Here is a 25,271-nt window from a genome sequence, read left to right as displayed (position 1 = left end):
GCCATGCCCGACCTCCACATGTCTGAACAGCCTGGTATCAATAACCACCAGGCGGATCCTTTCTCACAGCACCAGGCGGGCGCCATAACCTCTGTGCCGCCACATACCATGAATGCCGTCAACAATATTACGAGGCAGCCGTTTGTACCGATGCACGACCAGCAGATACCGAGCGTGGAGCTAGCCAACGGTTCGATGGCGAGGAAATCGACTCCGGCGTCCAACTCCATCACCGATGACGGAAACGACGACTTTGGCCTGTTGAATCAGAATCGCGGTGATGGTACAGACTTGGGGGGCAAGACAAAGGATGACTCGTCCTCTGCACCTCCAGCTTGGAGCGAGCTCAAGACCAAGGCTGGCAAGGACCGGAAACGCCTACCACTCGCCTGCATCGCCTGTCGTCGCAAGAAGATACGCTGCTCTGGCGAGAAGCCTGCCTGCAAGCACTGCATGAGATCACGAATACCCTGCGTTTACAAAGTCACTACTCGAAAAGCCGCCCCGCGCACCGATTACATGGCCATGCTCGACAAGCGACTCAAGCGCATGGAAGAGCGCATTATCAAGATATTACCAAAGGGTGAGCAGGAGACAATATCGTCGGTACCCCGTGCCGTGGTAAAACCTGCCATTCCCGGCACCGGCACAATGGCCTCGAATAAGGCATCCGCCAAGAAACGCAATGCCGACGAAGCATTTGGCCGGGACCTTGAGGCTTGGGCCAAAGCTCCTAGGCCAAAGCTACCGGAAGATCATGCGGCCGGCACACCCGAGTCTCGCGAAGCTGAAGAGAATGAGCTCCTCCGCGAAGGAAGAGAAGCTCTTCCTCCAAAAGACGTCCAGGAACACCTTACTGAAGTTTTTTTTGACAATGTCTATGGGCAATCATATCACCTTCTCCACAAACCAAGCTATATTCGCAAATTAAAGTACGACAATTTTTCCACGGGGGAATGAAGCATGTCGCCTTTCCTTCCTACTGCAGCCCTTTCACCCAACCGCACAAAATGCAACCGCTAACGCGAGCTATAGGAATGATACGCTTCCGCCAGTGCTAGTCCTCTCCGTGTGCGCCATCGCAGCGCGCTTTACCTCAAGCCCAAAGTTCAACTCGGCCACCAAACAATTTATGCGTGGAGAGGAGTGGGCCTCACATGCGCGAGACATTTGCACCAAACGATACGACTGGCCTAATATAACGATATTGACTTGTCTTCTCATCTTGGGGATGCACGAATTTGGAACATGTCACGGCGGCCGCGCCTGGGCCCTGGGTGGGCAGGCTATTCGTATGGCCTTTGCTCTTCATCTGCATAAAGACTTGGAGTACGATCCGCAGTCGCGGAACAAGAAGGTCAAGCTGAGCTTCATTGACCGTGAAATCCGTCGCCGTGTTATGTGGGCTTGTTTCATGATGGACCGCTTCAACTCGTCCGGCACTGATCGCCCAGTCTTCATCAAAGAAGAGACCATGAAAATCCCTCTACCCGTCGCCGAGAAATACTTCCAGTTTGATATGCCCGCTCGGACAGAATTCCTTGACGGCAGCGTCCCGGAGTGTAGCGTGCCCGAACAAGACCAGGTGGACAACCCTCGCGACAACATGGGAGCATCTGCCTATACTATTCGATGCGTGTCTATCTGGGGCCGTATCGTTACGTACTTAAATCAGGGTGGCAGAGAACAGGATCCCTATCCGATGTGGAACAAAGACTCCGAGTATGCGAAACTGGTGCGGGCTACTGAAGAGCTGCTGCGAACTCTTCCCGATAACCTGCAGTGTACTCGCGAGGCTCTGGATATCCATCGAGCAGAGAGCACGGCAAAGCATCTCCTGTATCTTCACATGGCCATTCAGCAAAACTTGCTCTTTCTCCACCAAGCCGCGGTTTCCTTCTCCCAAGACCGTGTCGGAGAGGAAGCGCCGGAAGATTTCATCCCACAAGCCAGCATCAAGACTTTTGCGGCCGCTAATAAGATATCAGACCTGATCAGAGACGCTGAAGAGGTGCAGTGTAGCATAGCAACCCCTTTTGCCGGGTACTGCGCCTTCTCTTCGGCCACCATCCACATCACCGGTATCTTCTCTGGGAATCCAGCGATGAAAGCCACCGGAGAGGCCAATTCCAGTGTAAACGTGAGATTCCTGCGTAATATGATGAAATATTGGGGCATGTTCCACTGGATGGTAGAGAACATTCGTATGCAGTTCCGCAACGCCCTCGATGCAGCCCGCGCTGGCGGCCCTAACAATGGCAGTACTGCTTCATCACCGATATTGCAGTATGCTGACTGGTTCAACCGTTATCCTCACGGAGTCTCGGACACGGATTATATGGATCCTGCCATATATAGGAAGAAGGAGCGGGGAGAAGATGGCGCTTTGGAACAGAAGCCAGAGCTGCAGTCGATCGAGGAATTCTTCATGGCTGTTGGACCGACAATGAACGACAAGGAAGGGTCACGACCTGGGCCATCGAAACGGAAGGGCCCCCTGAAGAAGCCAACCGTGCCGACAACGGGCAGTGCAGAACCGCAGAAGACCAACGAACAAAATGCGGCAGCTATTAGCGGGCAACACCTCCACGATCGGATGAGACTGGCCATGCACCAGCACCAGCAGCAGCAGCAGCAATCTCGGCAACCGCAGAAGTTCTCAGACGCGCTTGGGGTGCAGACCACCAATCCAACTCCCTTCCTCTCCATTCCTGTGTCACAGCCACAAAATCCAACATACCCCATGATGCCACTGGGCCCTGCTAACGCTGCACAATTCACTCAAAACGTGCCGTTGCAGAATTTTTTCTCGACAGATCTACTCTCTATGAACATGGATCAGTCAATCGGGATGATGAACTCATTAGACAAGCAAATCTCATATGGTGATTTCTCCATGGACACCGGGAATGTTATGATGAACGGATCTGGCAGCTGGGGAGGCATGTCTGGAAATAACCCTCAGGCCAATAATCAGATTCAGAGTCAGCAAAATATGAAGTCTGAAAGCATGAGCGGCGACGATGCTCAGGCCCAAGATCAGATGGGCAGCAATGCTATGAACCCGTACGTTGGCCAAGATGCGTCTCCTGGATGGTTCCTATCCTTGGAAGGAGGTCAGGATATGGGATTCGGAAGCGTCGATCCTTTTGCAAACTTATTCGGCAGCAACGGAGGAATGCTTATGGCTGACCACCAGGGCGGCATGTAATAGCATACCGTGACAACTTTTGGATAGTAGTCGTGTGCAGGAAGAAGGCATTTTTTTTGTCTGGATAATGCAACATTGAACGACCTCTGGGGCAGGAAACTGTTGCGGGAGAGGGATATATCCACGCGCCCTTTTGGTTACATTTACTATTCGTATATTTTATCTTGCTCTTTTTAGGACGGCAGGGCGGGAAACGACTGTTCTTTGTCTTTGGTCATAACGTCGGATTACGAAAAACATGTCTGAGCATTTTTTGGAAGGAAAAATGGCGCTTCGGGAGGGATGGATATTGAGTATTTTTCTTTGTTTTCAAAAAAACGGACATATGTATATCCATATATACCCAGGGAACACGATTTCGGTTGGTCTTTTGGGAGGGCGGGAGGCGCCTTGATGATTGGCCTTGCCTAGCATATTTTGGTTTTTTTTTTATTTATATCTTTTTATTATTCCTTGTTGATATTGAGATATTCATGGAGATGGAGAAAGGGGGTGCGCTGAAGCGCCTTGTGAGGGCGGAACAACCAATTGAAAATGTCTTTCAATCTTTTTCTGAAGCGGTTTGATGTCTGCTGTGTTGATTGATTGCTGTGCTTTTTCTTTGTTTGTTTCGAGGTGGAGAATGATTCAAAGATTGATAATTCTATGATGTTTTGATGCAACTTCCAATGTATTTTATCCATCACAACAATTAACTATTCTTCATTAAATATGTCATGGCATCATATCAATTCTACTTCATTTCATATACGCCCGCCGCTATGCAAAAAAAAAAAAAACCGAAAATGAAACGCAACGCCACCCCAATCTAAAGCCATATTCATTATCCAAAACGCTACGGGGTCGTCATGTCCATCATTCAAAGATCGTATCAATCCGGTTTCCCTTTCCGCTCCCTTTATATATAGATATCCTGTTTTCCCCTCTGAATCCCGATTTCCCATAAGTTTCCGTGCCGTAACCCCTCTAAAATACTTTCAATCCTTCTTAATGTAGACCGGAATTCCATATAAAACGACCGCAGCGCCGTTAAGATACTTGAAGCGGCACGCGTTTCTCGCTCTCGCCACCGCCTCGGCAAGTGATGCGTTGCCGAGAGCATCATCGTCCCCGTTGCGACTCAATTCCTCCACCTCCTCAGCAAAGCTCCTAGCCTTGCCTTTGCCCTTGCCCTTGCCCGTCGCCCCATCAAACGTGCCCCTGGCAAAGAGCCCCCATTCCTCAAAAGTCTTGCCCGCAAACCGGTCAATGTCGCGGTCAGTCACGTCCCAAAGCGTGCCCACAACGGCCGGACACCCAGCCATCATGTAATTCCACACGGGGCCGTAGCATTCGAATTCGCCCGCATCCGTCAGGGCGGCGGAGCTACAGCCCATGAGGAACGTCGCTGGCCTGCACTTGTCCAAGCGGCGGATCGTCTTGCCGCGAATATACTGGGCGCCGCTGCCGTGGCCAAAGTACACCATAATCTCAGACGTAGCGAGAGCCTTTTCGAATTCTGACTCTCTTGGTGCCTTGTTGATGATTCCGGTCCACGACGAAAGACCCGAAAAGGCCGGTTGGAAGTACGTTTGCGTATTGGTCAAATCGGATGAAGGGTTGAGAATATACGTTCCAGCCTTTGCTGAGACAAAGTGGCCTTGCGACTTGCTTGTCGGTCCTCTATTAGCATCTCGAATGAGCTGACGAAGGCATGCCAATGAGGGTACGCGCGACACAGAAAGGCCATCCATGCAGGGCAACGACTCCCAAGGGAAAGCATGGAGGAGCTTGTCTAGAACGAGCACAGTATGTGTCTCCTCCTCCCTTTCCGTAGAGATGGCTGCGTTGTGATATCCACGCAGAGCATCGTACGTCTCCAGAACCATCCCGTCGAAATCAATCTCATCGTACGCATTTCGCTCGCCATGGAATTGCAGGATATCCACGACAAAGTAGAGCAAATCATTCAGCGCCTCATCAAACTCGACGTCAGGCTCAGTCGGATCGCCCAACCCAATAAACAGGTCGAGGATCCTGGGATCCAAAGTAATAGTCTCTGCCTTGGTTGCCATCCTCTTCCCGCGGGGTTTGTTTCGAGATGGCAGAGTCCTATCCAGCATTTGATGGAAATCCCTTTGGAAGCGAGCCAACAAGTCCGCCTGCTTACGATGTTGTGAAAATATGCCCTTGAATCCTCCTAGCCATGTGGTCTCGATGGTGACTAAGAGTCGCTTCAGTCGAGAATCCAGAGCCTGTCGCTCTGCCCACCAGGCACCACGCTCTCCTTTAGCAGTAAAGTCTCGCGCAGAGTGACTGCTTTCGTTGGCCAATTTGATGAGTTCCAATAGCTCCTCGCGGCCTTGTTCGAAGTTGAAGACCTCGGAATCGGCATCTCGAGAGTTGGCCCTCTCCAAAGGTAGGCGCAAGATAAACGGGCCTTGGTCCGCCTGGAATTTGGTGATGCAAAGATCATGGCGGTTATCGCTCAAAGAAATCGAAATCACGCTCCACTTCTTCGGGATCAAGTCGACATATTTCTTCTGGAAGTTGGCGATGTCAGCCATTGCTTCCGCCGTTGGCGGCTTGTGGACTGGAGTTGCAATACGGACAGGAGCCGCATCGTTATTTAGCCCGGCCAGCGTCTGCTGCTCTCGTCTCCAAGTCACATTTCGAGCCATGTCAACGGCAACTGTGCCTACCCCCGATTCTGAAAGCGACTTCGAGGCTAAAGTCGCCGACAGGAAAATGACGGTGCTTTGAAGCAGCGCAGAGATGCGACGAACCATGCTGCTGTCAGCGCTTGACAAGGCAGAGGCGTGGGCCTCAATCAAAAGCTCTTGTGCCCTTTTCAATGCATCAGCAAAGGCAGGAGAATCGGAGTTGGAATCCTCGGGATTCTTTGGAGGTACTCCAGTAGCACGTAGGTCGATGGTGGACACGGCAGGGAATGATATGGTTGAGTCTTGCATAACTGAGAAGACAGGATCAGAAATCATCTGCTCCATGCTGTGACCTATTAACGATACCGCCGTCATGACCTGCTCCTGAGAGAGCACGCTAATAAGCTTGGGTAGATCTTTCAGTTGCTCTAGAGCTTGTAGAGCCGACGCCCATTCCTTCTGGTGAATAAGCCCCAAAGTGCGTGCCATGATGATGGCGGCGTGAAGGCTTGCATAATATATGTCCTTTGGCAGTTGTACAGTATCTGCCTCAGGAGGTGTTTTGGACTTAGCCGTAGTACGCTTAGAGGTTTTAGGGGCAGCTGATCTGGCGGATCTTGTAGTCCTTGCTCTGGTGGCAGGCTCCTCAACGATGTCACTTTCATCTTCATCTTCAGCCGTGCTGAGGAGATGGGCAGCCTCCTCAGCGATTTTCAGGAACTCGGCAGCTTTCTCGTCGTCTCCGATTTCCCAATAAAATTCTCCGAGTTGACGAGCAAAGCGAACTCGAGCAGAACAGATATCACGCGGCAGCTGTTCTTCTGCCTCTTGGAACGTAGTAAGTGCCTTGGGCAGCTTTCCGGCCTTGAGGTAGACCGATCCAGTCCAGATAGCTACTTGCGCTTTGTAGAGTGAGGATTGAGTGCTCTCTGCAATCTTCCAAGCTGACTCGGCATAATACATTGTTTCCTGGAACATGCCAATATGAGCGTAGACTGAAGAGATATGTAAGAGGCTTCGAATGAGCGGACTGGCCAGAGTCCAGAACCGAGGGCCAGCTACTTTCCCCTTTGAAGATGTTAAATCTGTGCTGCTGGTGTTGATATCTGCCAGGCTGGTATCCGCGCTCTTTGTGCCAGCCCCTAGTGCTGCCTCCAGCTTGGTCCAGTCGTGAGTAAGCATGCGGACGCTCGTTTTCACAAATGAGAGTGCGTCTTGTAAATCTCCAGCTTGGAGAGTAGCAATGGATTGCAACAATGAGGTGACGGATATGACCATCGAAGCCTGAGACTTGCTTTGAGCCCAAGAGGGATATGGACTACTACAAATCTCACTGGCTTTGGATAGGCAATCGAGTCTGTCAAATATTAGCTTTTACGTTTCCTTCATCGAATTCATATATGACAGCAAAATATGTACTTACGCAGTGTCCATGTCGCCAATACCTGTGTGGTACTCTGCCTGGGAGAGGTAAAAGTCGACAATAACTTGGCGTGATAGGCCGTCATAGCGGCCGAGAAGTTCTTGAGTCCGTTCTATTGTCTTTAGGGCCTGAGGGAAGAGTCCAATATTTACATATTGAGCTGCCAACTGGCTATGACTGAGCACCAGTCCGTCACCGCTGGCTTCGGTAGATCCGACAAATACTCTTGACAAGGCGATATTAAGCTCTGAAATTGCAAGCTGGAGTCGAGTCTCTCCCCTGAGACCTGCGAGCTGGTGTAGCGACCGCAGGTGATCAAGGAGGCCCTGAGGGTCATCTATCATGACAAATAGCTCGTCTTGGGTCTGACAATTGCCAATCATGGATTTCCAGGAATCAATTGCCTCGTTTATCAGCGTTGACATTGATTCATCTACGCGTATCAAAGCAGAGATGGACGTGCAATAAGCCTGTAGATGGGGAATGAAGTGGCCCAACGAGGAATCCTCCCCCTTGCCTTGGGTTTGTATATGCTCCCATGTTTCCTCAGCCAGGGCAAGGATTTTGGGAAGCTGCTCCTCCTCTCCAAGATTCTGATAGCAGAGATGCAACAATACGCGAAGCCGACGCAGTGGATACTTGTCCATAGTATATATGCGAAGTAACGCAGCCACTGCCGTATCGTAAAGTCCAAGAGGCTGTGGTGACGCTGAGGAGCCAGCAAGACTAACGTTCATCAAATGCTCCAAAACTGCAGCACGCTCGGCCTCCGGGAGAGGGAAAGTCCATTCATTCCACGAACTATCAACTTTAGACAAGGAACGCAGAGTGCGTGACATAAGAGATACTTTATCGTTCATTGTCCAGGCGAGGCTTGGAGACTGTGTAGAGAGCGCAGTGGCAACATCGGCCAAAGTGCCGTTCTCAACCATGCCAGAACAGATGTACCGCAGCATCTCCACGGCATCATCAGTTCTACCAACGGTTTTGCACAAATCAGCAAACATCTCAAGCTTTGTCGATAGTTGTGCTTTCTCCTTCTCGGCTTCGGTACAATCTTTAACTACGCTAATCGATCGATGCAGGGCCTGCAGGTAATGCTTATTCTCTTGTTTGGATCGACTGGATTTTTTTCGAAGTTGTGAAAAGATGGAGAAGTAGAGGCTTGAGATCTTGACAGCGTAGGTACCAAGGTTGTCTATCTTGGTGGTGGATAAAGTTGAAGCAGTCATGCATTCGAGAAGTGAGACACAATGTTGAAGGACATCATCGGCAGCCTGATATCCGCTCGCATCCGACTGAATGTCGCATTTGATGACCATCAGGGTAGCGTCGAGGGTCTGGCCAATGGACTGTGCAACCAGCTGCCGTCTCTGATCAAACTGAAGAACTTGCTTGGGCGATGCGTCTTTGCTCGGCGGCAGTCCCGTCCATCGCCGCACAAATCGTGGATACTTGAGAACGAATGTTTTGAGCTGGTTTACCAGGTCTCTGGGAACGGTGCTTTCTGCTGCATTCGGCCCCAGACATGTCATTAGGAGGCCAACGACGGAGCGCCTTGCAAGCGACAGGCTCTCGAGAAGCTCATTTAGCTCTGCAATTGTTCCACTGAGGCTACCATCTAAGCCCTCGATGACTTCGCAGAGCAAAGGCTCAATAGTATGGTCAAAATCGGCCTTCTTTAGGGCTACAGCAAGAAGGCGCGCTGAAACAGAGCATCTGAGAACAGAAGACTCCTGCCCTGGTGTGAGTGAGCTCTTCAATTCTTGGAACCAGCGGTGTGCTTCGGTATATCGGCGCTCAGCCTGAGCTGCGGATCCTAAAATCTGGTGTATCGATGCTAGAGGAGAATCAAATGATGTTGCTGGACGATATTTTTGGGTATAGATAAGCTGCATTATGGTTTCGTATGACTCGGAGACTGTTTGGTAGACGGAGCCTTTATCTAGTTTTTGGCGACGGGTGTAAGCTCGTAGACAGCGAGAGAAAGGGGAGACCACATCGTTGTCAATATTTCCCTTGTGACCAGCCAATTTCCACCACTTGAGTTGGATTCGGAAAGCTAAAGATTGTAATTCGAATGCGGTATCCGGGGATGGGCTGAGTCGAGGCTCGGTAGCCACTGCATCTTCCTGACTGGAGATGCTCGGCGCAAGCGAAAGGAGAACTTGGGATAAGGATGCCATTTGGCGCGCTGCCTTTGCGGCCTCCTTTGCCCCATCCTTGGCGAGAGCGGTCAAGAGATTGAATGGAGACGAGGCATATGAATCGGCGAGATAAGGTAGGATAACTTCTATGTGAGAAGGCTTCTTTGTCGCCGCAATTAGTTTTAGAACTTGCATCTGGTAGCCTGTGACGGTGGCAAGGCATTGCTTCGTGATGGAACCCTGGAAATTTAACAAGTCGGCGATTGCTGATGTGGTGGTCGTGGTGCCTTCGGATCCAGACTTGGCGCTGCTTGACTGTATTCCAGAGATTATGCTGTCCAACCTTCGCTTCAACACTCTCAGCTCTTTTAAAGCTTGATCGTGCATCCCTAAAGCTAGAAGCTTCCCTGTCAGCGCTGACATGCCCGTCTCTAGCTGAAAGTCGGTCTCGTCCGGTTTCGTTGGTCCTTTGATGGCTCGAAGTGCGGAGAAGGCAATGCGCGCGCACTCTACTGTAGCAAGGCATCCGGTCGACTGGGCGGGCGCTTGTGATTTCGTCTGGTTCGCTTCGACGCTGGTGGACGTGACGAGTCGATTGAGCGATCTGGGCTGTGCGGGAGACAGCGGTGAGGATGAGGATCTTCGTGATGACTGCCTCCCCGCCGCTTCTCGAAGATCGCCGTTTTGTTTCGACTGTGTAGAGGAAGGCAGAGGCTTCGCAGCCTCCGACAGCGTCTTGAGGGTAACATTGATGATGTGCGTGGCCAACGCAGCTCTATCCCGTGCACCCAGAGCCTCGTCATCTGAGCCAATGCCGCCTTTTGTTCTCGCTGTGGCTCCTGTCTTTGTAGATCGTGACTTTGGCCTCGACGGTTGCGATTCGGGGTCTGGGAGTAAAAGATCTTTGAGCGTCACGACGGTGGCGGGCGTGCAGCTTGATGTTGATGAAACAGCTGCCTTGACGGCGTCGACCTTTGCCTGTAATGAAGCCATCTAGATTATTCTCTTCGCCCACAGCTGTTAATCATACCATCGCAACGCCCCGGAAGTCAATCCAAAATAGATTCTGCCTTACGGCGTGAAGCTGATTATACAAATGAGTGTACGAGCCTAATATGGTAATCAACTTTCAAGGTGTTGGAGTGCAAGGATGTCAGGCTAAAGCAGCCACGGGCAAACCTCGGGGGTTGTCCGGGGCAACTGGGCCGGACAAGCGCCATTTCGGAGATCCGACTACGGGTTCTAGAAAACCTTCGACGCCGGGTGCATACGAGTACTTCGAACATCAAATTCCCACGAAAATCCAAGCACGAGGTCGACAATGATGGCTCAGCGGCTTTTTCTGCACGCCGGCAGGCAGAGCATGGCTGCCATTACTGCCACTAACTTTGCACGTGCAAGCCTAGGACTGCGATTTTCCAGCACGGCGCCGGTAACCATCGTGGAGGGATCTTTTTGGAGGTCTCTTATACCCAAGCCGATGCGCAAGGCGAACCGCAAGAAATTGAAGGCAAAGGCGAAGAAGGAATGGAACCCGGCCACCTATTTTATTGTCATGTTCCTGTTCATCGGATCCATGTCGATCCAAATGATTGCACTGCGGAATCAGACAGAGCGATACATGCGACAGTCGGCGCTAAGAATTGCCCAGCTTCGAGAAGTGGTTCGGCGCATACAGAATGGAGAGGATGTAGATGTAGAAAAGGTTCTGGGAACTGGAGATGCTCAGAAGGAAACGGAGTGGGAAGAGGGTGAGTAATCCCGGCATTAACTCTATCTGTGTGTCACAATCGGGTGGCTGACATATGATTAAGTGCTGCAAGCCATTGAGCGCGACGAAGCATCCCGGGGCCTTGAGAAACAGCCCAAGCAGGAACAGACAGGAGCTCAGGCGAAGACGACAAGCCAGCCGGAAAGCAGCGCTCAGCAGGTACAACCGGAAGCCCCTGTGAAGACGAAGACGGCTAGTTTCGGAAACTTCTTCTGAATCATGGTCCATGATGCAACGCAATTATTATCTACAGATGTCTAAGAGAGCATATCTTTGAAGACAGACGAGTTTTCTCGCGGGTCGTTAGGGAAAGGGGCATCATTGGGCAACGAGCCCGAAGCGAGCCTCTGGCGAAGCTGAGACACCAGAGTTGGGAGAAGATCGTCTGTCGACACCTCTACCCTGACGGCTAGTTCGCCAGCTTGGTTGGGATCTACGTCAATGAAGAATTGGTCTTCTCCCCTCACACCACCCATATTAACGATGGCGATGGGCATACCCCTCTCTTTGGCTCTTTTAGCCAACCTCCACGCCGAATAAGTGGCAAGCGAAGTCCCCAGGACGAGAAGCCTACCAGCGTTATCGATGGCATCCTCGGCCGCGGTTCGGACATGAGTCGGAATGTTCTCGCCAAACATGACAACATTCGGCTTTAAAACACCAGCTGAGCTAGGCAGAAGCCACGCACCGTCACTGTCGGCTCTAACCGTGTGTCTGTAGCCCTCTGTCTTGATTGGTGGGTCGGTCAAGCATCGAGGGCAGGGAGGGTATCTAAACGTGGTATAAGGCGCATCGGGGAGGTCAACGTCGCCATCCGGGTTGACTTTTAAGCCTCTAAACTTCTTCTCGTCAGGATCCTCGGTGTCGAGAGCTCCCGATGCCAGCGCCTCTTCGAGAAGAGCTGCCCAGCGAGGGTTGAGCCGGGCAAGGTGATGTTGGAACTCCTCGCGGGAATATTCAGTGTGGCAGGTAGTGCACTTGGTTGATCTTAGATAGCCATGGAGCTCAAGCGAGGGGATCCGGGGATGGGCTCTGGGGTGGAAGGAATCAACGTTTTGCGTAATGACAGCACTAATCAAGCCCAACTCTCCCAGATCTCTGATGGCATAATGGCCGGAATTGGGCTTTGCCTTGAGAAGACTAGACCAACCAAGAAAGCTCCTGGCCCAATACCTCTTACGAGCCTCGTGATTCTGTACAAACTCGTTGTAGTAGATGGGACGGTATGTCTTGTTCACTCGATACGTGCCATTGGGCCCTCGGTAGTCGGCCAGCCCAGATGCCACCGACAGTCCGGCGCCTGTGAGAACGACAGTAGAGTGAGGCAGCTGATTAGGCGGAGGCGCTGCGAAGAAGTTGTGAAGGGCGGCGAGAGCACCTTGAAGGGAATGGGCCGAGGCGGGGATGATTGTTGGTGACGGGAGAATGTCAGTATAAGGGATTCGCATCAACGGTTTCCGCATTGGAGTCTGGGGGTGCCAATTGGCATCAATGTCGTGTCGACAGCTGTTCGGCCTAGAGGGAGGGATATATCCAAGAGATTGCCGCGGCAGTAGTTGATGGAACCGACCTCTTGGTACGGAGTCGGGCAACGTGATAATAGCCAAGGTACGTAAGTCGAATCCGTGATTGAACTATTGCAGGAACTTGGGCAAAAGTCGGCGAAGAATCAATTCGGCAATGATTATCTAAACACTCTCCGTCCGATCTAGGCGCTGCCGATTGATGCATCCGATCATGGCCTTGCTGACAAAGAGTGACGCACCATTACATCAACAGGCAGGTCGCGACACCTTGATGTCGAGAAAGTACCCCTCCAGTTCCAGCGCTTACAGGGGACCAGCGCTGCGTTTCCAGCGCCCGGACCAGCACCGTCAGCGCCTGGAGCCGCCTGGAGATGGGCCTTGATAGGTCGCCTAGGCAGTTTGGGGTACATCCAACGTACATGTATGCACCCCATCCATCCATTTCGGTCCAGTTGTTGATCTCTAAGGCAGCGCAGTGGCCTGACCGGCGAACTCGGTCTCCGGACCACGGACCCGGTCATTTCTCCCGCTCTTCAACTCTTTTCGCGCATCTCTCCAGCCGCACGCAATGCAGCGCAATCCGGGCCCTGGAGCAAGAGTCAAAGGGAAAACTCTCATGTCTGCATCCAGCCGGCCGATAGTCCCGTAGAGCCGCCATTGTTTCTGGCGCATCGCCCTCTCAGGATCCCCTCAAGGCTGAAACAGACCAGGACGCTGTATGTCTGCCCAGGCCAGGCGCTCCACGGGCCTGGCCGTGCGCTGGTCCGGGGCAGCTGGCAGTCTCAAATTACGAGCACATCCGCCAGCCACGGTCTCGCTTCCATTTAGCCAGCTCCAAAGGCCACATCAACCTTCGCGCCGGCTGCAGACGCTGTCCTCGCCCACGATTGTGCCGCCCTTTTCGCTCTCGGCCTCGTCCAATTGCCATCTTGCGCTGGCCGACACCTTGACGTCTCGCAGCGCCGTGCTTCACATCTGCCCCGTCTTCCGCGGCCGCATCCGCTCGCTGCCCTTCATCATGGGCGCCGCTCGCCAGGCACGCGACCAGCACAACCACGACCACGATCACGATCATGGCCATGATCACGGTCATGACCACAGCCACGGGCTCTTCGGCCATCACCATCACCACGACAACACTTTCCTGATGTCGGCCGACAAGAACGACCCCGGCGTGCGCATCACTCGCATCGGCCTGCTCAGCAACCTCAGCATGGCCATTGCCAAGTTCATCGGCGGCTGGGCCTTCAACTCCAAGGCCATGATTGCCGACGCCTGGCACAGCATCGCCGATCTGGCCTCGGACATTCTGACCCTGGCCACGGTGTCGTGGAGCCTCAAGTCGCCGACCGACCGCTTCCCTCTGGGCTTTGGCAAGGTTGAGAGCCTGGGCGCGCTGGGCGTGTCGGGCATGTTGATTGTTGGCGGCTTCTACATGGGCTTCGAGAGCGCCGTCACGCTCTATGGCCATTGGAACCCGGAAGCTGCCAGTCACATGCTGGAACACGTCGCCCATGGACATGGACATTCTCACGGCCATTCGCACAGTCACGCAGACCTCGGAATCCCGAGCATACACGCAGCCTGGCTCGCGGCGGGCACCATTCTGGTCAAGGAATGGCTATACCAAGCTAGTATGTGGACTCAACCTTATTCTGTATACTGAATTCCTCTCTGTTTTTACTTCTAACACGCGTTCTACTACAGCTATGAAGGTTGCGCGCGAACGCAAGTCGTCTGTCCTCGCCTCCAACGCCATCCACCATCGCATCGACAGCTTGACGGGTATTGTGACGCTCTTTGCGATTATCGGCGCCAACGTCATTGAAAACGCCGCCTGGCTAGATCCCGTCGGCGGTCTCCTCATTTCCGTCATGGTCCTCCACGCCGGCCTGGGCAACACCAAATCCGCCTTCTTGGAGCTAATTGATCAAAGCCTTGATGACGACGTCAAGGCGTCAATTCGCAAGCACGCGCATCGAGCAATCGCAAATGTCAGCGAAGGACATCGAGCCGAACTGCGGGACATCACGGGGACCAAGTCCGGGCCCAACTACCTGGTCGACCTGGAGATGGCAGTACCCGGCGCATGGACAGTCGACGACGTGAAGGACCTGGAGGATGCGGTCCGCACCCTGGTGGGAGGTAAGGTGCGCGGCGTGAAGAGAGTTCGTGTGCGCTTCGTGTCCCGAGATGCAGAGGTCAACAAGCGATTTGATGAGTTCATCCCAGGCGGCGCCCGGGCGAGTGTCTCGGAAGAATCAGAGCAAGAGGAGGAGGAGGAGCACGATCACGACCACAAGCACAAGCATTAGAGATGGCAGCACTCTTGTTTCCCTTTGGCATTTCCATTTTCGTTTTTGTTGTATTTGTATAAATCCTAGATAGGGTTAAGGTAGTACTAGACTTGAGTTACACACGGTAGTTGCTTCGCCAAGGCCCGAAGAGCCCCGGCCCCGATCTCTCATACGATTCCCCCGTATTACCTTGCGCCGGCTTTCCTCCGGGTCATGTTCCGGCTCCGCAGCCAGACCGTTATCTTTGCCGTCTGATGATGCTGATTGTTCGTGACCAGGGTTAGTGGTAGCGCTGCCCTGCTCAACTTGGGCCATGTGAAAGTAAGGTACTGGATAGTAAATGGGAAGAGTGCAGATGAACCATGGCATTATATATGTGCCCCTGTTTCTCAGGCTTACTTGCATATCGTATTGACCTCTTTGTTGTACGGCATTCGCCTGTATACATGTATAGGTACCTATGGAGTACTCGAGGGAGGTGAGAAGCCATTGTGGATGGCCAAGAGCAATAAAGGCCTTAGTGCAGGTACTCTCTACATGAGGCCACCAGCCAAGGCAACGCTGATCTAGCAACGGCGCAAAGTAGCAGTGACAAGCTTCTATTTAGGCTAAATTGCTGATATGATGAACCCCTCTATAATCCACATCCGCCTCTCCTCTCTGCTGTGCAAGCACTTTTCAACCATGGCTCAAAGACGATTGAATCCCATGATCAATCAAAAGAAAAAAAAAGAGATCCAGAAAAAGAGGAACCATGGTGTAGTCCAAGGTGGCTAAATTGCATCACAACGTCCGCAAATCCTTACTCCATGTACTTTAGCCTAATCGCCCGAGAAGCTACTGTAGAAACAATCCGACTATTTCTAGCATACGGGGATGGCCTTTAAGCGCGCGTATGTCAGGGCAGCGTTGAGGTGGTGTAACTCTTACGTCTGACAGCTTTTCGTTCGTCGCACGCTCCCATAAAGCTGGGCCGTAACCCGTTTAAACGCCTTTCAAGCTTAAATTGAATTCTCGAAAGGGTGTGGCTTTGCTTTAGCTTGTGGTGAAGGATTTGGCGGTTCCTGAGATCCGAGCTATATTATATCGTCGATAGACTCCCCCCATCACTACAATATCTTGGTTGTGACGAGCTACAAAGCATTGGATAGGCAGCATACGGGATTTTCTTCTTCTTCTTCTTCTTTTTTTTCTTTTTTAAAGACATTGATTTTGCGACCATGAGTGCCGACAACGGGCCGCTTTATCTGGGCTTTGACCTTTCAACCCAGCAACTCAAGGGTGCGTCACCTATCGAATGAGACCTCATCGAAAACAGCAGCAACTAACACAAACACCCCGCCAGCCATCGTCGTCAACTCCGACCTCAAAAGCGTCGCCGAGGCCAAAGTCGACTTTGACCAAGACTTCGGCGCCAAGTATGGCATCCACAAGGGCGTCCACGTGCGCGACCAGACGGGCGAGGTCTTTGCCCCCGTCGCCCTGTGGCTGGAATCGCTCGACCTGGTGCTGGAGCGCCTCTCGCAGGCGATGCCCGTGCCCATGAGCCGCATCAGGGGTATCAGCGGCTCCGGCCAGCAGCACGGCAGCGTCTTCTGGAGCGCGAGCGCCGAGGAGCTGTTGAAGGGGCTGGATGCGGCGAAGCCCCTGGTTGGGCAGCTGGAGAAGGCGCTGGCGCATGAGTTTGCGCCGAATTGGCAGGATCACAGCACGCATGAGGAGTTGGTTGCGTTTGATGCCGAGCTGGGAGACAGGGAGAAGTTGGCTGAGGTTACGGGCAGCGGTGCCCATCATGTAAGTTGTGTCATGTTCTTTCACTCTTTTTTCTCCTTGATCGTCATATGATGCTAATCATATTCAGAGATTCACCGGACTCCAAATCATGAGAATCAGACGAGTCCTCCCAGACGTTTACGCAAACTCAAAGCGGATATCTCTAGTCTCCTCATGGCTCGCCTCCGTGCTCATGGGCGCCATTGCCCCCCTGGACGTCAGCGACGTCTGCGGCATGAACCTCTGGGATATCCCCAACCAGACCTGGAGCGAGCGCCTGCTGGCCCTTTCCGCCGGCCCTGATGGCGTGGCCGATTTGCGCCAGAAGCTCGGCGAGCCTCGCATGGACGGCGGCGGTTCCATGGGTGCCATCTCACCCTACTTTGTCACCAAGTACGGCTTCAGCCCAGAGTGCCAGATCGTCTCCTTCACTGGCGACAACCCGGCCACCATTCTTGCGCTCCCCTTGCGTCCTCTCGATGCCATCGTCTCGCTTGGCACGTCAACTACTTTCCTTATGAATACGCCCGCATATAAGCCAGACGAGTCATATCACTTCTTCAACCACCCCACAACACCCGGCAACTACATGTTCATGCTGTGCTACAAAAACGGCGGCCTGGCCCGCGAAAAAGTCCGTGACACCCTGCCCAAGCCCCAGGACGGCGCGACAGGCTGGGAGAACTTCAACAAGGCCGTGCTGGAAACTAAACCCCTGGGTGTGGACGACGAGAGCGACCGGGCAAAGCTTGGTCTGTACTTCTATCTCCGGGAGACGGTACCCAATATCCGTGCTGGAACCTGGCGTTTCACTTGCAATGGTGACGGTACCGACCTGAAGGAATCCCCGCAAGGCTGGTCCAAGGAATCTGATGCTCGTGCCATTGTCGAATCTCAAGCTCTTTCCATGCGTCTCCGATCCCAAAAGCTTGTTCACAGCCCGCGCGACAGCCTCCCCGCGCAACCCCGTCGCATCTACCTCGTCGGCGGCGGATCCCTCAACCCAGCCATCACACGCGTGCTCGGCGAAGTGCTCGGCGGTGCAGATGGTGTATACAAGCTTGACGTCGGCGGTAATGCATGTGCCCTGGGAGGCGCGTACAAGGCGCTCTGGGCTCTGGAGAGGAAAGATGGCGAGACGTTTGATGAGCTGATTGGCAAGCGGTGGACGGAGGAGGGCTCGATTGAGAAGGTGGACATTGGATATCGGGAGGGCACATATGAAAAGTACGGCAAGGTCTTGGGAGCGTTTGAAGAGATGGAGGGTAGGCTTCTTGCAGAAGAAAAGCATTGAGAGGGTCCATGTTTCGTCAGTGGATGAAGAGATGTAATGCCGCTATGGAGGCTTGTGATTCATTATGATGATGGCGTCTACCGTCTTCTAGAAGAAAAAGAAATAGAAAAAAATAGAAAAACCTTGCACGTCGCTAATCCTGAATATTGCCGAATCGTTTCCCTCTTTATCGAACATATTTACTCATGAACCGTCTATGGAAATCAGAACGTAGCATGTCCTAAAAAGGAGAAATAGTTAGCAATTTAACTCGCACCCCAAATGGTAACACAAGCAACTGAAAGTAGAGCAAGGCTTACATTCACAAACTCCTTCTTCTTATTCTTGTCTTCCGTCCCCCTGGCCTGGTTCTTAAACACGACGTCATCGTCCCACCGGCGCTTCATTGTGAAATCCTGCTTGTTGAGAAGGGGGTTGCCGAGTGCAATGTCTCGTTCTCGGGCCTCTTGCTCTTCTCTTGCTCGTTCTTCTTCCTATAACGAACATGATTGATTAGCCCACCTGTTCCCTCATTTGTAGACAATGGTGGAGCATGGAAGCACCACAACGTACCTCTTTCTTCTTCTTCTCCTCACGCTCTCTTCGCACTCTCTCCAATTCTCGTTGCAGCTCCGCATCTTCGTCATCATCGCTGTCTTCCTCCTCATCGCTATCTTCTTCCTCTTCACTGTCATCATCCGCATCGATATCTCTGCTCTCCTCCAATATCCTTCTTCGTTTCGCCTCGAGATCCTCTTCTTCTTCGCCGTTTGCAGACTGCGACCTCTTCTCTCCTCGTGCTGATGTCACCTCCACATCTCCCTCTTCGTCGTCCTCGGGGGCCAAGACGCCGCCGTTCTTCTTCTTGAAGTGTGCTGCCTCAGCTGCAAGAAGCTCGGCAGCGAGGTCGCGCGTAGGCTCGTCGTCGGCATCGCCACCTTGTCCCGCCTTTCGGTACTTGAGTTGAGTGTGTGCTGGCAGAAGTCGCTGGTGGTAGGCAGGGCCCCGGAGGGCCTCTTTGCCACGAGCCTAGTGACTGCGATTAGCATTGCCAGCGTCCCTTCACATCTGGAGTGATGACATCTTACGGGATCAAACGTAGGTCTATGAGCGGTAGTCATCTTTGCAAGATTTGCACAACAAAAGACGCCGAAGCAATGAATTGAAATAGGATGGAGAATCAGTAATAGTCAGGCGCGTGTGTCGTTCAACAAGGTCGCGGCACCAGCTTAGATGCATGCAACTTTATGCACACCGCCCGGCAGAATTTTTCAGTGGCGTTCTGCGCTCTCACTGAGAGTTTCATATCATCGAACTCACTCTTGGAGAGGAGCAGAAAAGCAATTTGCCTGTTTTTTCTTTGCTCTAAAAAAAAATCTACAAAATATTAATTCATCATGCCTCGAGAAGCTGAGCCGTCATTAAGCGAGCGGACATTCACCCTTCAGGCCATTGGCGAGGGATTGCGATTAGATGGGCGAAAACTCGACGAATTTAGATCTCTGGAACTCAGCTTTGGTGATGAGTATGGCGTGGCAGATGTGAAGCTGGGGAAAACAAGGCAGGTTCAATTCACATTTGATGCCTCTTACACTGCGACATAAAGCTAGAACCACAATTTCTAACATTCTACACTCAGAGTACTGGCCAAGGTATCAGCGGAAGTCACAGTCCCGTTCCCTGATCGGCCCTTTGATGGCATCTTTCAAATCACTTCAGAGCTTGGCCCCATGGTGGCCCCTTCGTTTGAAGTCAACCGTCCAACTGAAACCGAAGTCTTGCTCGCCAGACTCCTCGAAAAGACCATCCGGAGATCGGGAGCCCTGGATACGGAATCGCTCTGCCTCGTCGCGGGACAGAAGTGCTGGTCTGTCAGAGTTGACCTCCACGTTCTATCTGCCGATGGCAACCTCATCGACAGCTCATGTTTCGCCGTCGTGGCCGCACTGAGGCACTTTCGAAAGCCCGACACCAGCATGGAAGGCGAGACGCTCACCATCTACACGGCTGCGGAGCGTGAGCCTGTGCCTTTGAGCTGGTTGCATTCCCCATTCTGCACATCGTTTGATTTCTTTGGCGAAGACGGCGAGATCGTCTTGGTGGACACTACATGGCTGGAGGAGCAGCTGCGGGTGGGCAGCTGCACATTCAGTCTGAACAAGCATGGCGAAATATGCCAGATTTCAAAGCTAGGAGGCAAGCCCATAGAGGCTACGTTGATCATACAGTGTGCGCAAATGGCGTTGGCAAAGGTAAAAGAGTTTACGGATTTGGTAGACAGGAAACTGGCGGAGGACGCCAAGAGGAGAGACAAGGGCGGCCTGATGGCTGAGCTGTCTGCGGAGAATGAGAGATGAGGATAAAATGCCAAAGGGGGCAATAATGTGATCTACTTATATACGTTAACTAAAGAAGGATAAAAAAAATCAGGAAAGCAAAATGCATGATACCCCGATATGATTTCTTCCCTCTGATGGATTACAAAATAAAATAAACTTCCGCTGATGGTTTACATTCAGCTTTCGCTTGCTCGCAACGAGATGAAATAGCAAGGCGACCCATATCTATCCAACCAGAAACGCCTCAGAACACCACCCGACGCTCGTTTTGTCTGTAGCCCATATGCAACGCTTCGTCCTTCCGCTTCTTCGATGGCTACCTCATGACAGGTGGCCGTGACTCCTTGTTCCACTGGACCCTCGAACGTACCCAGTCGATTGCTTCTCGCACGCCCTCGCCCGTCAGCGCACTCATGGCGAGCACGCGAGAGTCGCGAATGGCGGCGCCTTTCTCGCCCTCCATAACCCGCTTCACTAGCCCTTCCTTGATGCGTATCGTCTCAACGCAGTCCTCTCTGTCCTGCTTGTTTGCCAATATTAGGAGCGGCACGCCCTCCGTCTCCGAGTGCTGCAGCACGTCTTCCAGCACCAGCCTGCACTCGTCCAGTCGGCCCGTGTTCTCGTGCGCCAAATCGCCGTCGCCAATATCCGTGCTGTCGATGATGAAGACGATGGCGTGGCAGCTGGCGTAGTAGCTCTGCCACAGCTTGCGCAGAGAGTGCTGGCCGCCCACGTCCCAGAGCTTGAGGTACATGTCTGGCAGGGTTATCGTCGAGACGTTCTGGCCGACGGTGGGGACCGTCTTGAGCTTGGGCTCGGGCGCATTCGGGAGGTACATGGACTTGACCTGCTCGTGGAAGGTTGTCTTGCCGGCATTGTCGAGGCCGAGGAGGATGACGGAGTATTCTGCTTGGTTAGCCGTGGAGGGGATACGAGGCCGGGCTCTGCTCACCTTCTTTGCTTGTTGCGAGGAGATAGAGGCCCTTGGCAAGGTGGTACATTGTCGACTCTATATCATACTAATCATGTGGCATGTAGAGAGCCGTGATTTGCAAAGCAGCTGGTCGTGGAGCGGATAGGAGTTGGTCTTGGATCACATCAGGTGTGCTTATGGGATGGAGGATCAGAAGCCGGTGAAAGGCCGTCTTGGTTAGTGAGCCGCCCCCGGAAAGCGCCTCCCCACCCCGCGCTGCCCCGAAGAGCCCCGCCAGAGAGACGCTGGAAATGGGCTGACCGGATTGATTTGGTGGTGGATGAGATGCCGCTACTATTTGATGCATTTATACGGAAATCAGTTGCTTGATCTGGGCCATGTCACACTGACAAAAGTGATAAGAGGCAGCGTCCTAATTAATGTACTACCAAAGTCCGCATCCTTGTACGTACGAGAGTCCACTTGCTACATAGCACGTTTTCTGCCTGCCAAGTATTACTTGACACTTTACATTCGACTACTGACAATACCCACGTCAAGTCGCTATTCATATGGGCAAGTCTCAGTTCCAGCTGCTTAACCTCTATTATGTTGTACGAGTATTGTAAGGACAAGAGGCCGCTGGACCGCCGACAGCTCGCCCTGCAGCAATAAAATGACCTGGACGGCGATCCATTCTCCGTGTTCCGTGTTCCCGTCTTGGCTCAGGCACTTGTAGCACGTTGAATCAGTGGATGCTTTGTAATTGGTGCCCTGAAGCCTCGCTGATGAGGCCACGCGGCAGCAAACCTCGTCTTCGGTGAGAGGTGGCTTCTATTGTTTTTCTATTCATCTATACCTAAGGCACGCACGGAATTAACATTGCCGGCAGCCTGTCTAATACTAAGGCACGGCGTCTGTGTGTAGGCACATGCATGTCCCTCCTACTGGTTGCGGCCTCGTCATCAGCGATCCACAAGCCCGCGCCAATTACAGGGCTTAGAGCGCTACCAGATCTGGCCCATCGCTATCAAACAGGCACCTGCATAATACGGTACTGTAATAACAACTCCGGACTTGGACTTTGGACTTGGTCTTGGACTTGGACTTGGCACATGTTCGCACAGTCGTCGCTGGATTTCTAGCCCGAGCACCGCAACTCTCTTCCACCAACTCCAGCCTCGCCTCCTCCGCCTTGTCCCTCGATTTGCAGTCGTCGCGATTCTCTTTCCCGGCCTGCGATTCCATGCCCGCATCGTCCCGCCTGCGCCGCAAGGCTCGCGCAAGCTCCACCATTTGACGAATCCGAATCCCACCTCGATCGTGTCCGCAGCGGATCTCGAGATCGCACACCATGGCCACCATGGCCGCCACCGAGCTGGCCAATTTGGGCTTCAGGCTGTTACGTGCGTCTGGCAGGAATATCGCGCTGTAAATTGCTGCTCGAGACAAGCTGACCGTTCATCGTGTAGGGCGAGAGGAGGAAGAGGGCGATCCCGAAGGTAACGTCGCCCACCCACGATGATGAAGACGACGACCGGGAGGGGAAACATGAGAAAATATGGACAAGGGGAAACAGCAACGATTGCTAACTACTAGCTATATTCAGATGACGTTGGGGAGAAGGAGTTCTTCGCGGCCAGAGCCATCTTCATATCAATCATGCTGCTCATCATCGCCTTCTTCACAAGCTACTTTCTCCAGCAGAAGAAGGTGACTGCTATCCACGAGACAGTTATTTCTATCTTCGCAGGTTCGACTGCTCTTCGCTCAATCCAAAAGACTTGCGCTAACGTTGCCCGCTTCACAGGCATGGTTGTTGGTCTTATTCTACTTATTAGCTCGGGCGATTCCATTCGAAACCTCATCAGCTTCGACTACCAGATCTTCTTCAACCTCCTCCTACCGCCCATCATTCTGTCGTCCGGATACGAGCTACACCAGGCCAACTTCTTTCGCAACATCGGTACTATCCTAACGTTCGCATTTGCTGGCACCTTTCTTTCTGCCATGGTCATAGGGCTGATCTTGTGGATATTCAACTTGGTCCCTGGATCCTTGAAATTAAGTCTGGTCGATGCCATCTCCGTCGGCGCAACTCTCTCTGCTACTGACCCCGTTACCATCCTGGCCATCTTCAACACCTACAAGGTTGATCCTAAGCTCTACACCATCATTTTTGGCGAATCTATTCTCAATGACGCCATCGCCATTGTCATTTTCGAAACCGCGCAATATATCAAGAAGAGCGAGGGCAAGGCCAACTACGGCATCATTAGCTTCTTTGATGGTATCGGCATGTTCTTGCTTGTTTTCTTTGGCAGTATGCTTATCGGCATTGTCGTCGGCATCGGTACGGCTCTTTTACTCAAGTTTACCTATGTGCGAAGATTCCCAAAGATTGAAAGCTGTTTGATTATCTTAATCGCCTATGCCACTTACTTCTTTTCGCATGGCGTTCACGCATCTGGTAAGATTCCCTTACGGCTGGTGTATTGTGAATAAGTCTAATCCTTGTCTAGGTATCGTGTCGCTGCTCTTCTGTGGTATCACGCTGAAACACTATGCCTACTTTAATATGTCGAGGCGTACTCAACTCACCACCAAGTTCGTCTTCCAAGTCATGTCGCAGTTGTCTGAGAATTTCATCTTCATCTACCTGGGTCTGGCACTCTTCACCGATAATGCCCTACAGTTTGAGCCTCCTCTCATTATTGTCACCATCTGCGCTGTATGCGCTGCTCGTTGGGTCGCCGTCTTCCCCCTGTCAAAGGCCATCAACTGGTTCATTCGCTACCGCGCGAGGAGGAGAGGCCTGGAAGTTGGTGACGAGCTTCCCTACAACTACCAAGCTATGCTTTTTTGGGCCGGCCTTCGCGGTGCTGTCGGTGTAGCATTGGCAGCCCTTCTCACGGGCGAAAACTCGTACGCCCTTCGAGCTACTGTCTTGGTTGTTGTGGTCTTGACTGTCATCATCTTTGGCGGGACCACGGCTCGTATGCTCGAGATTCTTGGTATTCGTACCGGAGTCGTCGAAGAGATTGATAGTGATGACGAGTTTGACATCGAGTCGTTTGGCACTGGTCTTCAGGTTAAGCGCTCCGGGTCCGCCATTGGTTACAACCCCCGTCGCAACGGCAACGGCAACGTCGCTCTGAACAACCTGAGCGCTCCCACAGACAATTCCGCAGCCTACGTATCTGGCACTTCATCTCCCCACACGGGTGTCCGGCCGAATAGCCTTAGTCGCAAGAACTCCATCCGCAACCCTACTGAAACCGAGCGAGCCGATCTGCTGCGCAGCAATACCGACGATTCCGATATTGGCAGCGACATCGATATTTCGGACTTGCCGCCCCCCGCAAATCGCCGCTCTCCCCGAGCACCAGTCAGTCCTAACCCGCCATCGGCTGAAGGCAGCGCCTTCATGAGCCCGGCTGAAGCTTCATCGTCTGCTACTCCGATAACTGCCACGGGCGCTATTCGGCAGCTGCTCTCGGCGGAGGATCCAGCTAGTTTGTTCAAACAATTGGACGATGATTTCATCAAGCCTCATCTATTACTTCACGGAGATAACAGCAGAGGTGGTGGAGCAGGGGCTGTGTAATAGATGCGGCCTTTTTTTTTTGGGTTCAAATATTTTTTTGTTTGTTACTCTTGGGAAATATATGATGTATGTATATCATACCTGGCGTTTTATATTTTGATGAAATTAACAGAATGGATGATAATTTCCCATGTTTCGTTGCTTCATTGCTTCATTAATTGTTCCTCGTTGATCAAATGCTCGTTAATCATTGCTCATAACACTTCACATATCACGTAAAGAGAAAACAAGAGCTTTTGACAACATAAATCAGGGCCCCAGCTGGTCGCCCTAGAATCTTAATTCTTTTTGCATACAACATTTCCACTACTGCCTCAACCAACCCCCCATTTTTGGGGACGATTTAGGC

The 25,271-nt window shown here is 52.4% G+C and overlaps 10 protein-coding genes across 10 annotated transcripts; 6 read left to right on the top strand and 4 right to left on the bottom strand.

Annotated features, from left to right (window-relative positions):
* Positions 1-195: 195 nt before the first annotated feature.
* Positions 196-3,211, top strand: TRIVIDRAFT_43951 (uncharacterized protein; the record flags this gene model as incomplete). Its single annotated transcript, XM_014097572.1, has 3 exons — positions 196-932; positions 1,036-2,512; positions 2,546-3,211. 3 exons carry the CDS (start codon positions 196-198, stop codon positions 3,209-3,211), a joined length of 2,880 nt encoding a protein of 959 aa, XP_013953047.1.
* Positions 3,212-4,188: 977 nt separating this feature from the next.
* Positions 4,189-10,416, bottom strand: TRIVIDRAFT_44043 (uncharacterized protein; the record flags this gene model as incomplete). Its single annotated transcript, XM_014097571.1, has 2 exons — positions 4,189-7,174; positions 7,277-10,416. 2 exons carry the CDS (start codon positions 10,414-10,416, stop codon positions 4,189-4,191), a joined length of 6,126 nt encoding a protein of 2,041 aa, XP_013953046.1.
* Positions 10,417-10,903: 487 nt separating this feature from the next.
* TRIVIDRAFT_157707 (uncharacterized protein) lies at positions 10,904-11,410 on the top strand (the record flags this gene model as incomplete). Its single annotated transcript, XM_014097570.1, has 2 exons — positions 10,904-11,174; positions 11,238-11,410. 2 exons carry the CDS (start codon positions 10,904-10,906, stop codon positions 11,408-11,410), a joined length of 444 nt encoding a protein of 147 aa, XP_013953045.1.
* A 41-nt stretch (positions 11,411-11,451) lies between these two features.
* On the bottom strand, positions 11,452-12,657 carry TRIVIDRAFT_57675 (uncharacterized protein; the record flags this gene model as incomplete). The annotated part of the gene is made up of 1 exon (XM_014097569.1): positions 11,452-12,657. One exon carries the CDS (start codon positions 12,655-12,657, stop codon positions 11,452-11,454), a length of 1,206 nt encoding a protein of 401 aa, XP_013953044.1.
* A 1,159-nt stretch (positions 12,658-13,816) lies between these two features.
* Positions 13,817-15,035, top strand: TRIVIDRAFT_117609 (uncharacterized protein; the record flags this gene model as incomplete). Its single annotated transcript, XM_014097568.2, has 2 exons — positions 13,817-14,354; positions 14,428-15,035. Coding segments are annotated over 2 exons (1,146 nt in total), but the record flags the coding sequence as incomplete, so codon positions are not given.
* A 1,202-nt stretch (positions 15,036-16,237) lies between these two features.
* Positions 16,238-18,084, top strand: TRIVIDRAFT_43676 (uncharacterized protein; the record flags this gene model as incomplete). The annotated part of the gene is made up of 3 exons (XM_014097567.1): positions 16,238-16,298; positions 16,363-16,811; positions 16,879-18,084. 3 exons carry the CDS (start codon positions 16,238-16,240, stop codon positions 18,082-18,084), a joined length of 1,716 nt encoding a protein of 571 aa, XP_013953042.1.
* A 166-nt stretch (positions 18,085-18,250) lies between these two features.
* Positions 18,251-19,184, bottom strand: TRIVIDRAFT_57672 (uncharacterized protein; the record flags this gene model as incomplete). The annotated part of the gene is made up of 4 exons (XM_014097566.1): positions 18,251-18,304; positions 18,384-18,557; positions 18,637-19,092; positions 19,152-19,184. The coding sequence occupies 4 exons, from the start codon at positions 19,182-19,184 to the stop codon at positions 18,251-18,253; spliced, it is 717 nt and encodes a 238-aa protein (XP_013953041.1).
* A 276-nt stretch (positions 19,185-19,460) lies between these two features.
* TRIVIDRAFT_193923 (uncharacterized protein) lies at positions 19,461-20,420 on the top strand (the record flags this gene model as incomplete). The annotated part of the gene is made up of 2 exons (XM_014097565.1): positions 19,461-19,624; positions 19,703-20,420. The coding sequence occupies 2 exons, from the start codon at positions 19,461-19,463 to the stop codon at positions 20,418-20,420; spliced, it is 882 nt and encodes a 293-aa protein (XP_013953040.1).
* Positions 20,421-20,424: 4 nt separating this feature from the next.
* TRIVIDRAFT_88924 (uncharacterized protein) lies at positions 20,425-21,498 on the bottom strand (the record flags this gene model as incomplete). Its single annotated transcript, XM_014097564.1, has 2 exons — positions 20,425-21,308; positions 21,355-21,498. 2 exons carry the CDS (start codon positions 21,401-21,403, stop codon positions 20,719-20,721), a joined length of 639 nt encoding a protein of 212 aa, XP_013953039.1.
* A 1,180-nt stretch (positions 21,499-22,678) lies between these two features.
* TRIVIDRAFT_193921 (uncharacterized protein) lies at positions 22,679-24,922 on the top strand (the record flags this gene model as incomplete). The annotated part of the gene is made up of 4 exons (XM_014097563.1): positions 22,679-22,721; positions 22,925-23,068; positions 23,126-23,785; positions 23,838-24,922. The coding sequence occupies 4 exons, from the start codon at positions 22,679-22,681 to the stop codon at positions 24,920-24,922; spliced, it is 1,932 nt and encodes a 643-aa protein (XP_013953038.1).
* Positions 24,923-25,271: the final 349 nt, after the last annotated feature.

The sequence above is a fragment of the Trichoderma virens genome (genome assembly GCF_000170995.1).
Source record: "Trichoderma virens Gv29-8 chromosome Unknown TRIVIscaffold_85, whole genome shotgun sequence".
In the NCBI taxonomy this organism is placed as follows: domain Eukaryota; kingdom Fungi; phylum Ascomycota; class Sordariomycetes; order Hypocreales; family Hypocreaceae; genus Trichoderma; species Trichoderma virens.
Note: the sequence above shows the minus strand (reverse complement) of the source record. Positions and strands in the feature narration are given on the sequence as shown.